The sequence below is a fragment of the Gymnogyps californianus genome, chromosome 2 (genome assembly GCF_018139145.2).
Source record: "Gymnogyps californianus isolate 813 chromosome 2, ASM1813914v2, whole genome shotgun sequence".
Taxonomy (NCBI): domain Eukaryota; kingdom Metazoa; phylum Chordata; class Aves; order Accipitriformes; family Cathartidae; genus Gymnogyps; species Gymnogyps californianus.
In genome coordinates this window covers 71,763,894-71,778,131 of record NC_059472.1, presented here as the reverse complement: position 1 = coordinate 71,778,131, position 14,238 = coordinate 71,763,894, and the positions used below count along the sequence as shown (strand labels likewise).

The 14,238-nt window shown below is 37.0% G+C and overlaps 1 protein-coding gene across 1 annotated transcript in view; it reads right to left on the bottom strand.

Annotated features, from left to right (window-relative positions):
* The window catches only part of PTPN3 (protein tyrosine phosphatase non-receptor type 3), a 127,085-nt gene that overhangs the window by 39,556 nt on the left and 73,291 nt on the right, over nt 1–14,238 (bottom strand). Inside the window, exons 12-14 of the mRNA XM_050891070.1 lie at nt 9,270–9,442; nt 4,292–4,426; nt 2,574–2,750 (exon numbers count right to left, since the gene is read on the bottom strand). Coding sequence (XP_050747027.1) covers nt 2,574–2,750; nt 4,292–4,426; nt 9,270–9,442 — 485 coding nt within the window. The remainder of the gene's footprint in view (nt 1–2,573; nt 2,751–4,291; nt 4,427–9,269; nt 9,443–14,238) is intronic.

Sequence of the window (14,238 nt, the reverse complement as noted above, 5' to 3'; positions counted from 1 at the left end):
TTTCAGATTTTTTTTCATACCAAAGCTATTCATTAGTTATAATTAGCATTAACTAACACCTTTTTTGATAGTCTCAGACAGCAGGCTAGGCAGTAAAAAAAAAAGAGCCCTCTAAAGACAACATATATTAGCAGGACTATGAGAAGCTACTCTTGGCTCTCCTCTAATGAAAAAGAAATACTGAAATTGCAAATCTGTTTTTTCCATAAGATGTTTCAATTATGTCAATGCAAATCTACTAAAGACCAGCATAGTAAAAATGGGTGAGTTGGCTTTAAAAGATTTATCAGTACACTGAAAGGTGTTTTATAGTTAATATCTAAATATTCCTGAAGTGTGGCAAAAGTCCAGGACAAATGTCCATATTTAATACCAAAAGATACGCAAGTTAAACTTTTTTCTTATAAAACAGATGTAGCTGATAGTGTAAGATTCCCTCTTTCAATAAAGCATTCAGGGAAAGAAAGATTTTACTACATATATATACTTAATTTTATTTTACATCTTTCAACAAGAGGAGTGAGGCAAGTAATGACTACTCTAACAATATAAAAGAAGAAAAACTGGAATGTGGACTAACAAACTGTTGAAAACTTCAGTGTAGAGAAGAAACTTTTTTTTATTTGTATGGTTACTGTATATTTTACCTCAATTGTTAAAAAGGAAAGTATTAATGACCATTTTACTTCACAAAAGTCTAACGGTCAGTACAACACAGGATCATTCATTCCATGCATCACATTCTCCTTCTGAAACACACACTTCAAATTTAAATTCATCAGATTTATGCAAGCATTTTTTCAGTTACCTGCAGAGTATCAAATATTACAAACATACCCAAGAAACCAAGAATGCATTGGGGATAAGACATATAGAAAATTTGGTTTATATGAGGTAATAACAGTAATCTTCTCCACAGTGAGTGATATTACTCAGATACAGCATAGTCATTTAGTGCTCAGAAAATAAATGAATGTGCTACTTTCAAATTTAGAACATCCTATTTTCACTGTCTGAGAAACAGCACAAAAGCAGGCTTTCCCACTCCATTTTCAGTAGGCATAGGATAGGTGAAACAGGAAGGAAAGGAAAAAAAACTCGTGGAAGAAGAGAAAAAGGAAAATAAAAGAAAAAACCCAATAACGTACTAACCGGCAGGACACAGTCCGCCAGTCACAGAACACAGAATGGCAACTTAATTTTCTGTCTACAGGTTCTACCCTCATCATCTCCTATTATGGTCTGCCTCATTATTTTTACTCAGAAAATACTTCTAAAAGTGTACAATATGTAAATGTTAAAACACAGGAAAGACATGGCTTCCTATCTATGACTATTCACAACACCTAGAGGCATCGCTTTTACCTATCATCATGGCTATTACTGACACTACTAGTACTAAGGTTCATCTGACTTCCAGTCAGAAAAATAGAAAAACAATTTAAAACACCAGTGACAAACTCCAAATATGCATACAACATGCTAATTTTTCCCTTCTTTCATAGAAACCTCTCCTCTAATGTAGTAACAATATTATTGTATTAAAATTTGAAGAAAACAGTTTAAATCCAGAGTTTAAAGCCACAGTTAGTAGCTGCACACTATCACAGAGGTAGGTGAGTTCTATCAGCTTCCATTAATACATTGCTTCTCAGAATACATCCTGCCTTAAAGTTACTAGGGATCACTAGAAACCATTTTCCTTTTGTAACATTACAAAGGAACCTGCATTAATACACAGTATTCTCCCCAGCTGAAAGTTTTAAAGTAGCTCTGTTTTCTTTTTGAGACTGAAAAATCAATGACTTTATACATTATTTCTGAAGTTAATATTGTGTTAATATGAAGTTACTTATTAAGAAATGCCCCTGTAAGATACGAGTGAAGCCACACATAAAATATATGAGCAAACAAATACTCAGTGCACAAAGATAAGTGCTTCAAGCCCTGGAAGCAAACCTAGCAGTGGTTAGACTGCTGCAGGGGAGAACAAGGTTGGTCCTCAAGGAATACAGCAAAAATGCCTCAAGGCAAAAAGCAGAGACTGCCTTTAGACTAGCAATCTACAGTTCCTCTGAGGAAGAAAAAGATGGATGACCACTAGCATTATTATGTTCTTATGTTTACTCAAATGCAGTACCTCTTTCAACTGACAATGCTGAGCTGATGATGTGGAACATAAGTGAACTCTGAAAAGAGTTCAGTAACTGTTCCCCCCCAAAAAAGGAAGAGTTTGTAACAGGTAGGAAAGGGTTGCAGAAGCTACTAGGAAACAGGATATTACAGATACGAACAGGCATGCCTTAATAGTTTCTCTAGTTTTACTGAGAACTCAACTACTGAGAACTGTTTAGGGATGAAGGGTTGGTTTCTTTTTAACTTGTCATTTTGTATTGTGGCATTTGCAGTTTAGCAATTTGTCAAAATAAAGCTTATGCAAACACAAAACTGTTTGAACTCAGTTTAATATTATAACCGATGATGATTGTTTTATACTAAAGTTGTTTGGTTTTTTGTTTGGTGTTTTTTAAAAAAATCAAAATAGGCAATGAATTGTTTGCAGAAGTCCTTACCTCCTCTGTGGACTACGGTTCTGAGAGAACTCTGAGTCACTGTCCTTTGATGTTGGAGAGCCCTTATATGTATAAAAAACGTCCTCCGTTTCAGTAATATAACTAATCTCGTTTGTAAGGTTATCTACAGATGAGTGTCGTGGTTTACGAATTTCATGACGTAGTCTAGGACTCCGCCTTAAAAATAAGGAACACAAAAAACAAGTTGGAAGATCAGAATAATTCATAAAACTTCGAAGTGAAATTTCTATCCTATTGCAATCTATGTCCTGAAATCTTCATGACAGGTCTATAGGTCTTTCTTTAAATAATTAATTTTTAAACATTTTATATGGTATACTAGGCAATCATACACTGCTAGGTTCAGTACACTGAACTGATTTGTTCCCCCCCTCCCCAAAATGCTACCTGTATTGTTAAAGTTCTAATCATAGGATAATTCGGGTTGGAAGGGACCTATGGAGGTCATCTAGTCCAACCTCCTGCTCAAAGCAGGGTCAACTGAGGTCAGACCAGGCTGCTCAAGGCTTCATCCAGTAAGATCTCAAAAAACTTGAAGGATAGAGACCGCACAGCTTCTCTAAGCAACCACTGCTCAACTGTCCTTGTGGTGAAGCAGTTTTTCATTATGTCCAGACAGAGCCTCTCTTGTTTCAACATATACCCATTGCCTCATCCTCCCACCATACAACACTGAAGAACCTGGCCTCATTCTCTAGCTAGCCTCCTCCAAAGTATTGCCAGGCTGTTATTAGGCATTTGGGAAACCCTTGCTTCTCCAGGCTGAACAAGTGCAGTTGTCTCAGCCTCTCCTCATAGGGTAAGCGCTCCAGCCTCCTGACTACCTTGGTGGCTGGTGGCCTTTGCTGAGCTTGATCCAGTTTGTCAAGCGTCTTTCTTGTATTAGTGGACACAAAAGCAGCTGCAGCATTCTAATAAGGTCTAATGAATGCTGAGCAAAAGGGGGATAATCATTTCCCTTGATCTACCATCTATGCTTCTGTTAATACCGCCAGGTTGCCGTGGACTTCTTTGCTGCCAGGGCACACCAGATAGCTCATGTACAGCTTGCTGCCTACAAAGGTTACCAGGTCCTTTTCCAGAGAGTTGCACCACAGACAATACTGTTGCACTGGGTTCTTCCTTCCCAGGGCTTTGCATTTGTCTTCATTGAATTTCATACAGTTCCTATTGGCCCATTTCTCCAGACTATCAAGGTCCCTTTGGATAGCAGCCCTGCCCCCAAGCTTATTGACTCATCCCCCCAGTTAGGTGTCATTTGAAAACTTGATAAGCAAGCACTCCACTGCCTCCTCCAGGTCATAAAGATGTTAAGCAGGACAGGTCCCAAGATAGACCCCTGCAGTACTCCTCTTGTTATTGGCCTCCAGATAGAGTACAACCCATTAACAACTCCCCTCTGAATCCAGTCATCCAACCATTTTTTTTAATTTTTTTTTTTTTAAAAACCATCTTGTTGTCCACCCTTCCAGAACGTAATGTCTTAACTTGGGTATAATATTTTGGCAGACAGTATCAAAAGCCTTGCTAAAGTTGAGGTAAGTGACACCCACTCTTCTCCTGTCATCACATATATTCTCAGAATAACAATGTTTAAATATATATATGTACACACTACATAATTATTCTGCTAGAGTACATACAATTAGAAAAGGTAGGAGGCTGGAAGGTATGGGAAAGGCTGAAACTGGATTTACCAATTAGGGGTAACAGGAGGTGATCGAGAAGGAAGGCTTTTGGTCTCTAGATGCTCAACAGATAAAGATCGTCTCATAGATGGGTTCCAAACCATCCCACCTATAACTTTTCTGCAGTACTGGCTGTTTACAGACCTGAAAAGAAATAAAAAAACTGTACATGAATTATTTTGCATAGAAAACTTAAATGAAATAAAATATGCTTACGAAAGTCAATTTTATAATTCATGTGTTTTAAAGAGTCGCCTGTGCTCACCCCTTCTTACTTATGCACTTGCATTCTCACAGAGCCTTTTGCTGTCCTTCACTTGTGGCAATAAAAGTGTTTGCTAATCCCTGCTACAATGCTAATCACAACCCTGGGTAAAAATAATTTTTTCTGAGAGTTATTTTTAACCCAATTGTGTTTAAGAAGATGGAGGGGAAAACAGGAAATTTGGTATGTCCTGTTGGCACTGAACCAAGTGCCTGACAAAACATGGTTCAAATACAGGCAAAAGATTCTAGATGTTCCCTGTTAAAACTCATAAAGGGGTAACAATTCACTAATGGCTTCACTGAGCACAGAACTACTTCAACCAGCTACCTGCTGCCTCAGCAAATAAGAGCTACACCAGACCGCTATTTCCAGAAGGAAGCCCCATTTGAGTGATGTGTTCCCTATAGGAATAAACCATTAGAGAAAGATCTGACATGAAAAGGGGATCTCCAAGTCTGGACTGCTTCTTGTGACAAGAACCTGACAAGAGAAGGGTTGCATCAGAACCAGAACCTCAGCTAAGAAAGCAATAAAAAGATCTTACTAGTAGAATTATACAGCATAAAGAAATTTTTAAAGTAGATCGAAATTGAAATAAACTAGCTTTTATGCATCTTTTCACACAGCATTCCACAACACAAGCAGAGATAAGCTGCTCATCCTCAAGGTTACAGGCCTAGGATTTCTCGTGGAAAAGCAGCAATTTATGAGTTACAGAGAAACCACCGTTGGCTCGCTAAGTCCTGAGCTGTACATAACGGGTGGCTGGCATAGCAGAGTATGTGAGGACTTTACTATAGAGCTGAAATGTCTCAATTTTACACAGCATAAAAAAGAAGTTGTTTATGCTGTGGATATTGCTCATGCTAATATCAAACCTTAAGCATGCTTTGCATTGTACTGCTTTTTCTTTATACATGAGAAAAAGCAACTGAAAACTTTTTTTATATTCTGAAGTATTTTACATATCTTATACATGATTTTAAAGCAAATTCCTTCCTTCATCTTCTAAATGTGTACTTTTAAAGCTTCTCCCAGTTTAAAAAACAAAGAGGGAAAACTTAATATGAAGCGTCCATATATCAAAATCAGGTACCCATGTACGTTTTTAAGCTTAGTAAACACACAGTCCATGAATTCAGGAGAAGCTTTTGCCTGTATTATCCAATTTATTTCTGTAAGTCTTCTGAAAACCAACAACAAGGCACCAACTACCTTGGTCTTCTACAAAAACAAAGAGTTCTTTCAAAGAAGCCTTACATGGGTGGAGCAGAGAGGGAGAGTGGGAAAAGAGGATGTATTACGAAAAAATGCATCTTGAAGAATTCCACTTTTTGTATCAATCAGCTTTCCTTTTTTCACAAGTGCCTGTTCATGCATTTTCCAATGCAGGTGACTTTTGAGGTACAACATAACTCATGTGATGGAAGCCAGAGCCCTAACCCTTAACCCTAACCCCAAAACCCTAACACTGACCACAGAATCACTTTAACAATATATTCTCTAGATATTTCAGTTAAGGTACCTAACATAAACAATCTCCTGAACTCCAAGTAGCAGCTCTTCAGATGTCAAATACAAAGATATTCCTCAGCAAAAATACTGAGAGGCTGCCAATGCCTTTCTGGAATGGGCTGTAATATCTTGAGGTGACAGTTCCTTGTTCCCATCTATTACCAAGGTTATCCTTTGTGAAAAAATAGGTACATTTTTAGCTTTTCAGCAAGGAATGACAATGTGCCTCAGAGAGGTTATTTAGCATTCAGTCCAGAAACATTAAATGAACTTACCTCTCAGAATCTGGGAGGTGTGATTCAGCCTGCCCTTAGAATAAGGCTTACAGGTGATTTATAAAACTCAGCAGCCTAATTTAAATGGAATTACACTAGTATCTTAAGCTAAGAGAATCTAGAAGGGCACAGAGGTGTGCAAATAAGAAATTGTACTAAAGGGTTGCAAGAATTCAACTATTTGAACTGATGCAATAAGCGCTAGGATATCTGCCTCACATGAGTGTAAAAGAACATAGTACAAGAAAGCCACAAATTCCAGAGGAAAACTTGTGATACTCAAGGCTGTAAAACCTGAATGTAACCCCCTTCAAAGCTGACAGAAGTTGGATGAAAAGAATTATTGAAGACAAGTCAATCTTAAAACCTCTAGGGTTGTATGGTGTGGTTGGTGGGGTTTTTGTATGCATGTTTGGTTTTGTGGGCTTTTTTGGTGTTTTTTTGTTGTTGTTTGTTTGTTTTACTCTGCAAAATTTTGCTCCCTTTCATAAGGGATAATGACGAATCCCTTTTTTGGTTGTTTTGCTTCCACATGAGCTCAGAGCCACCCTTGAAAAGGCATGTGGAAGCTCATGTTGTCTCTTACAAAACATTCCACAACCACAAGCTAGTAGGAAAGTAAAAATTTTCAATATATGACAGATGACTTTGGAAGTGACTTGTTCACACCTTTTCTTAAATCTTTTGAGAAAATAAATTGCTGAGTGACAGTGACCAAGTTGATGGGAACTATTGGAAGTCTTCCAAAATTACTGTTGTTTCTTATGTACTTTAGCGGTCTCTGATAGTAAAGGTTGCTGAGTCATTTCTGCTTCACGTAGATCCTAAATTTCACACTTGTTGCTGGCATAAATAAGGCCAAAGAATGCATTAGTACAGAAGATATCATTAAGCTGATGGAAGATATCACAATGAACAGTTCTCCCTAGAGAATCCTTAAGAGCCTAAATAAGCAATTCACCGGAGATAATGCCTCAGAACATGAAATTACTTGAAAAGAAGTCTTAGTAACTCAGTTCAACAAAGAGAACTATCCTGCATGCTACAGGCTATTAAGAAATTGTAACAGTAAATTTGTCAAAAAATCATGTTTGGTAAAAAAATGGAATGATATTAAACTGGTACCCTTTGGAACTCATACTGTTTTCTTTCTTAACGTTACAAAGGCTGTGCAACGCCTGTGTGTGCATGTGTATATACAAGCATCAGGATTTTGAATCTGTTAGCAAATTTGAGAGAAATAAAGGACTCCAGGACATGACAGTCCTACAAGCTTTGAGAAAGTCACCTCCTCAAAACCTTCACTACAGGAAGAACAAGTTCATATCACTCCGTAGAGGAGCTAATTCTCAAAATATGGACCTGTAAAACGTGACAAAATTAGATTACTCTTCGTACAACTACTTGTTTTCACTTGCTTCAGCTATGATCTAGTACTAGGTGAAAATATGGAATTCCACTCCAGCAGAAAACATAACATTTTATCAGCCTTCTTACTGTTGGACAGCCCTTAAGGATTAACTGCTTCATTTACAAGCAATACTAGTCCACTTGGCATGAATTTCTGCAGTATCTAAAGCAACATGACAGTATGAAAAGCCAGCCAGCCACCAAAGTCTGGGAAGCTTTTTGAAGTATGACGACATCATTCAAAAGTTGAAGCTTATCCAAATAGGAAACATAGAATCAGTCTGACAAATTAAATGTAAAAGTTAAACTGTTAAGGGAACACACTGCAAAAAACCCACAAACAAACACCACCCACAAACAAAAAGAAAACAGTAAAATACTTCTCAAAAAATCATCAGAACAAGCAGGTTTCTAGAGTGTCTACAGAGACTACAGATGATCAAAGGACCAAAGAACCCTCCAAAATCTCACATTCAGACAAGATAATGACATAAGACCTTCTTTTTCATTCACTATTAATATGAAAGATTTTTGATATGTTTCATGACAGAATTTTTGTTGGGGGTAGGGGGGACAGGACATGGATGAGATGATGATGACACACAACATGACACATTTGTAGCTGAATTGCTGATAAATGAAACAACAGAACAAATCAACATAATGAAAGAAATCACTGGGACTGATATTTATCAAAAAACCCTAAAAGTCTCTAAGACGAAACAGCAGAATTATTTGAGTATAACATCCCACTTTAAACTAGTCATTTAATCTACTAAAGATTTCAAAGAGACATTTGACAAGGTCTCTTAAACCCATAAAGAAACTAAGGAGCTAGGGAATAGGGTCCTCACTTGGAGGAATTACCTGTTCACTTGTGACATAAAAGAGAGAATAGGAAAAAATGTTTTAGATTTATAGTGAAAAAAGATCAGCAGTGAAGCCTTAGAGGGATATCTGTTGGGGGCTCTTCTGTTCAACATATTCACTAATGATCTAGAGAAAAGAGTGAGCGACATTTGCTGAAGATATTAATCACACAGGATGGCAAAAATAAAGGTCAATTGTGAAGAAATGCAGAAGGACATTACAACGTCAAGTGACTAGACAATAAACTGGTAAATTAAGTTTAATGAAGTTAGGTCCCAGTTGGTGCAGATGGGAAGGAACAATCCCAACTTCATATAGCAAAATGACAGGCTCTTAAGTATTACTTTTGAGGAACTAGATCTTAGATACCACTATGAAACTACCAGCTCAAACTGAAACAGCAAGTTGAAACAATACCAGTAAAACATACTTAAATACCTTTTCACGAAATTATATGAAAAGTTCTATTGTAATGATACCACATTGCAGAAACTGAAGCCACAGCTATATAACTTGTCAAATGGTTCACATACAGACTGGGACACAGCTGTGGGCGGAACTGAACTCTGCCACTCCAACTTGAGCTATCACTGACGCAAATCCTTCCATTCCCATTACAAAGCAAAACATGCTTTCACACAATACTTACTTTGCTGCATTTCTAGAACCCAGGGTCCAATAATGTGACAATATCTTTTTTTCGTGAGGTAGTGACTTCTTTGCCTGAAAAAATGTGTGATGCTCTACACAAGATTTCCATAGATTTTTGCATGCTCTGTAATTTAACATGTTGAAGGCAACAATATGCTCTCTGGATTCATTCTGTAACAGCAGGAAATACCATGTTTCAACATATATAAGCAGATCAAACTCAGTAAACAAGCTCATAAAACAACAATAAAATTACTTTTAGCTTAAATAGGAAAAACGCATTTAGGAAAACAAAAAATCAGTGTATAGTAGATTTTGAGCTGGTGGTGGCCAAAATAGCCCTGCCAAAATAGCTCTGTGACTATATGGAATTCTAAACTGCAAAATGGACACTTTAAAAGTTTAAGCAATGCTGAAAAACTATTATGTTTTTCAGTTCCTAATCCTTACAGTGTTAATGAAATATTTAAGTCTAGAGTGGTAAAGATGTTGTATATATGAGTGTAATGTGAAACAGCTAAATAGTTTCAGGTTTCCAGTCAGATCTTGACCTCCTATGACAAACAAAACTCTTTTAAACGTTCCATTAAGGGTGCAGTGCAGAAAGGAAAAAATCTCTCAATCTTTGAAATCAAACTCTTCACATGAGGCTTCAATTCAATATGTTCTTTCGAGGGCCATAATACATAAAAAGCATCTGCTTGATTGTCTTTTAGAAGATACTAGAGATGTTAACAGTGATCTATCTTGGGGGAAAGAAAGTAGCTGTGATGGGACTGAAGCTGCTGCTACTGCTGTTGAAATCCAATCTTGCTTTCTGGATGATAACATGAGGCCACAATGGGGAGATCAAAAGGAAGCAGAATACAAAGCTTGTGTGTCTTGGTGCAAACTCTTACTTGTAACTTCAGTGCCCAAGTGCCAGTGAAACACAGGTGTAACACAATTGTGCCACGCACGTTTATGCCCTCGCCAACTGCAGCACTTGTCAAGCTATTTCAGATGCCAAGAGAGTTTTGCACAAGATATAGCTTTGGTTAGTTAATATAGTTATTGATGCAAAGAAAGTGGAATGAAGTGTAAAGAGGAGAAAGGAAGATAACGTGAGACCTGAGTTAATTGCTATCACAGCTCAGCACTTTAGTGAAAAAAGCAAGTTTTCGATTTCATCACTCATCCTTTCCAGCTGCTCTGAATTATGACTGAATTTTGACATCTCAGCATATAATTAGGCAGGCAACCATCTCAGTAAAGCTCTCTTTCTAGCTCATATTTTGGAGAAAGTGAGGATTTGGGTTGCAAAGCCTTTTTATTAAAGGACTCAGAAAGATCTAATAAAGCTCGCTCTCATACAGTCCAGCAAGAAATAGAGGTCCCACCTAGCTAACACCTTGATTTCTAGTTGCCATTGTCCTTTCACTCGTTCACAGCAATAATCCTGCTGGGAAGTAACTACAGACCATTTTGGCTGGAATACTCAATCTGTTTTTCTTGTATTCTTTTTATTTCTAGGCAACATTTTACGAACGCCATGTATCAGAGATCAACGCCACATTCTGCGAATCACTTTATGACTAGTTCAGAGAATCTATGACTGAAGCCACTATTTTAGAAAACCAATGAGAATCTCAAAAGATAAAAAGGATTTACCTCGATTTTACATGGTCACTGCAAAACATTTAACTGATTGCAATCTTTCAGGCACATTTTCCCTATACGTATTAAAACATTTAAAAAAAATTTTTTTTTTAAGTGGAGTTTGTTATTTGAGCCTCATTCATACTGGAACCAATTCATCTTTGTCAGTTTGCCACAGTTGCTTCTAATTAGCTTATATAAAATAAAGTGTGCAAGCATAGTGAAATTTTAACTCAGAATTTCTTGCAATATAAAAAGCATACATCACTTAAAGATTTAACAATAAATGGCATTTCTGACATACTTTCTGTAGGTTGAATACCACTTGAAGTGTTTTACTACTCCAGAAGACAAATAAAAGGAAATGTATAGATATTTTTCTTGGCCTGGAGCACTGGCCTTTCAATTGTCACAAAAATTAGTTCATCCAAACATCTCAATTATACTGAAAAGCCACAGCGTAAAGATAAGGAATTAAGTACACCTAATATTCTGTTTTTAAATTTAGGTTTGAAAATAGTAATTAATCTTGCTCTCTACATCACAAGTGTGTTCTTCCCAACTGTTGTCATAGAACCTTCTTAGCAGCTGCTACGTGGGCTAAAAGGTCAAATATGGACTTAAACTAGGATAAATACTTTCAGAAGTTTCAGAAAAACTTAGTCAATTTTTAAATTAACAAAATCTTTTGTTAACATAACCATCTGGCTCACTAACAGGCCACTTTGCAAGTTGTGCTATTAAATCTATGTACCATTTTAAAGGTGAAGAGAGTTCTAGCGGGATCCAAGGATCTAATGCCCATCATACTTCTCAACTCAAGTTCCAAAAGAACAGTATTTTAATAGTTATCAAGAAATGAGGATTAGAGAAATTAAGGTAAAGGGAACAATTCTCAATAGCTAAAGTGAGTGACTTGCTATTTCAGCATCAGGGAAGAACTTTGCATCAGATGTATGCCTATTCCATTCACAGAGAATCTGAAAATATCTACAGCACAGCAAGTAAAAATATATTTTAATATGCAGAAAATGAAGTTGTTTTTAAGCATTAGATAAGCACATTGGAAATAAAGTTTCATTTCTGGAAGCTTTAAAATGTTGCCTGTAAACCAGCATAGTTCCTATTCCTACCTTAAATCTTGCACCCTTCATTAAGTCTACATATCATGAGCTTTTATAGCACCAGACATTCACTGATTCATCAGTCTTGCTCTCTAGTCCTTACGTAGCTTTTGAGTAGAAGTATGCAATATTTCTGTTTCTATTAAGTAGCTGATCAACAGACTTGAAGCAATGGGAGGGTAAAAGAGGAGGTGAGTAGCAGGGAGAGAGTGAGATAAGGTAAGTTGAGTCTTCAGAACAGGGGCATCAGGAAAGAAAAAAAGGAGTAAGAGAAATAAGGAGAATAAATCAATGAAATACGGCACATCTCAGATGACCGCAAATTCACAGCCTTTGAGAACTTTCTGTAGATTTTCTAAAGAAATCTACATATGACATACAAACTCTGAAGTGTTATAGCATTGTCGCCACGTTTAATAAAACCTTGCCTATGAATACGTAGTATCTGCTCTGCTTTCCCCACATTCTTCCATCTTCCTTACTTTCAGCCTCATTTACCTATTTCCTCCTGTACTTCCAAGCAAAAATCTGGTCAGTCCAAAGACTGACACCACCTCAGCCATCTGCCCTCACAAACCCCTCAAGCGACCCACTGTTCTTGAGAAAACCCCTAGTAGTCCAGCTGCCCCCTCACTCCCATGGCACTGCAACAGCAAGCTTTTCCAAGCAATACTACTGAAGCACTGCAGGCTTGCTGCCCTAAAGTTCAAGCAAAGGGGGCGAACTGACAAGGATGGATATATCTAGAGATTTAACAGCACACCTGGTCTGCTTTTTCATATGTACTGAGAAAGAGTAAAAAGGTCAAGCGGCTGGCCTTATTTTTCCTACAGTTCTGTAGCTCTTTAAGCATGATACAGCATGCATTACTGTAATCTCAGTGGGTTATGAAATAAAGAACTATGATCACTTAAGAGGAGACCAGTTAAAAGAACCAAGGGCCTTGAACTGTCATCATTTATCAAATGGTTAATTGAAGAAACTTTAAGAATGCTGCCTTCTTCAAAGGTGACACAGGTCTTCAGAAAGAGAAATTCAATTTTTGACAGCAGTCAAGTCTTTATGCAGTGGACATGTATTTTATACGATCTTTAGGTCCAGAGACTGTTATATATTGACACTTAATTCTTCCATATTCAAAAAAACTGTAAGTACACTCATTTTACTACCCACTGTTACTAATCACTCTCAGAGTTCTGTTCCTACGTTTATTCTCAGACACATTTGGAAATTGCTGTCCATAAGCTTGCCCATATTTGTATACTTGAAGATATTTGGAATTTAAAATGACTACTTATCAGTGAATTTTTAATCCTCAAATCTAGAAGGTAATACTTGCAAGTGTAATACAATTACACTGAGTGTAATATAAATATAATTACACTCACAAGCTAGTAGAATGGTTTGCCAACCACTCATTTCTTCATACAGTCAAATATACATGAACAGACCAACACAAGTTTGCGTATAAACAATATATTTAGAAACTTACAGCTTGCAAAAAACTTAAGACCCCTCTATGGTGGGTTAGGACACACTCTCTCAAAGAGAAAACAGTGTCATTTGTGCATGCTATATGTGTAAGCATTAGTGCAATAACACTATCTCTAGATACTAACTTTGTTTACACAAGCCCTGAAAACTAAGAATGTACATACATGCACGCCTCTCAAATTTGGAAGATACCCACCAAACTGGGGGTGGGGGGGGGGAGTGATGGATTAAAACATTCTCTAATCAATGTGGGTCAAGAGGTGGTCTTGTAACACAGCTCCCATCAGTTCAAGAGCTCATTTACTACTGGAAAGAGCCTTCATAAAGTTTAGTTATAAGTTAACACTTACCTTTTACTATCTATTCAAGTTCTGTCCTCAGCTGAATTAAAACATTTATGTATCTGCTGGTCACTAATTTCTGTGGGTTTTTTCTGTCATATTAAATATTATCTTCTTTTTGTAAAAAGATATCTTAATTTATCTGTTCATATTATGGCAGCACAATACTGTAATCAAGATTTTTTTCCCTATTAAATACACTAATATTACAACCGTTCTGCAAAAAGCACACAGCATTATGAAGATGACTCTTAAAAGCAGAAAAATTTTACATGAATTTTATCAACTATTTTCACATATTTTGCCAACTTCTAAAGCCCTCCATGTTCCATGCAACAGGAGGTGCACTATCCCCTTTTCCAACCTCATG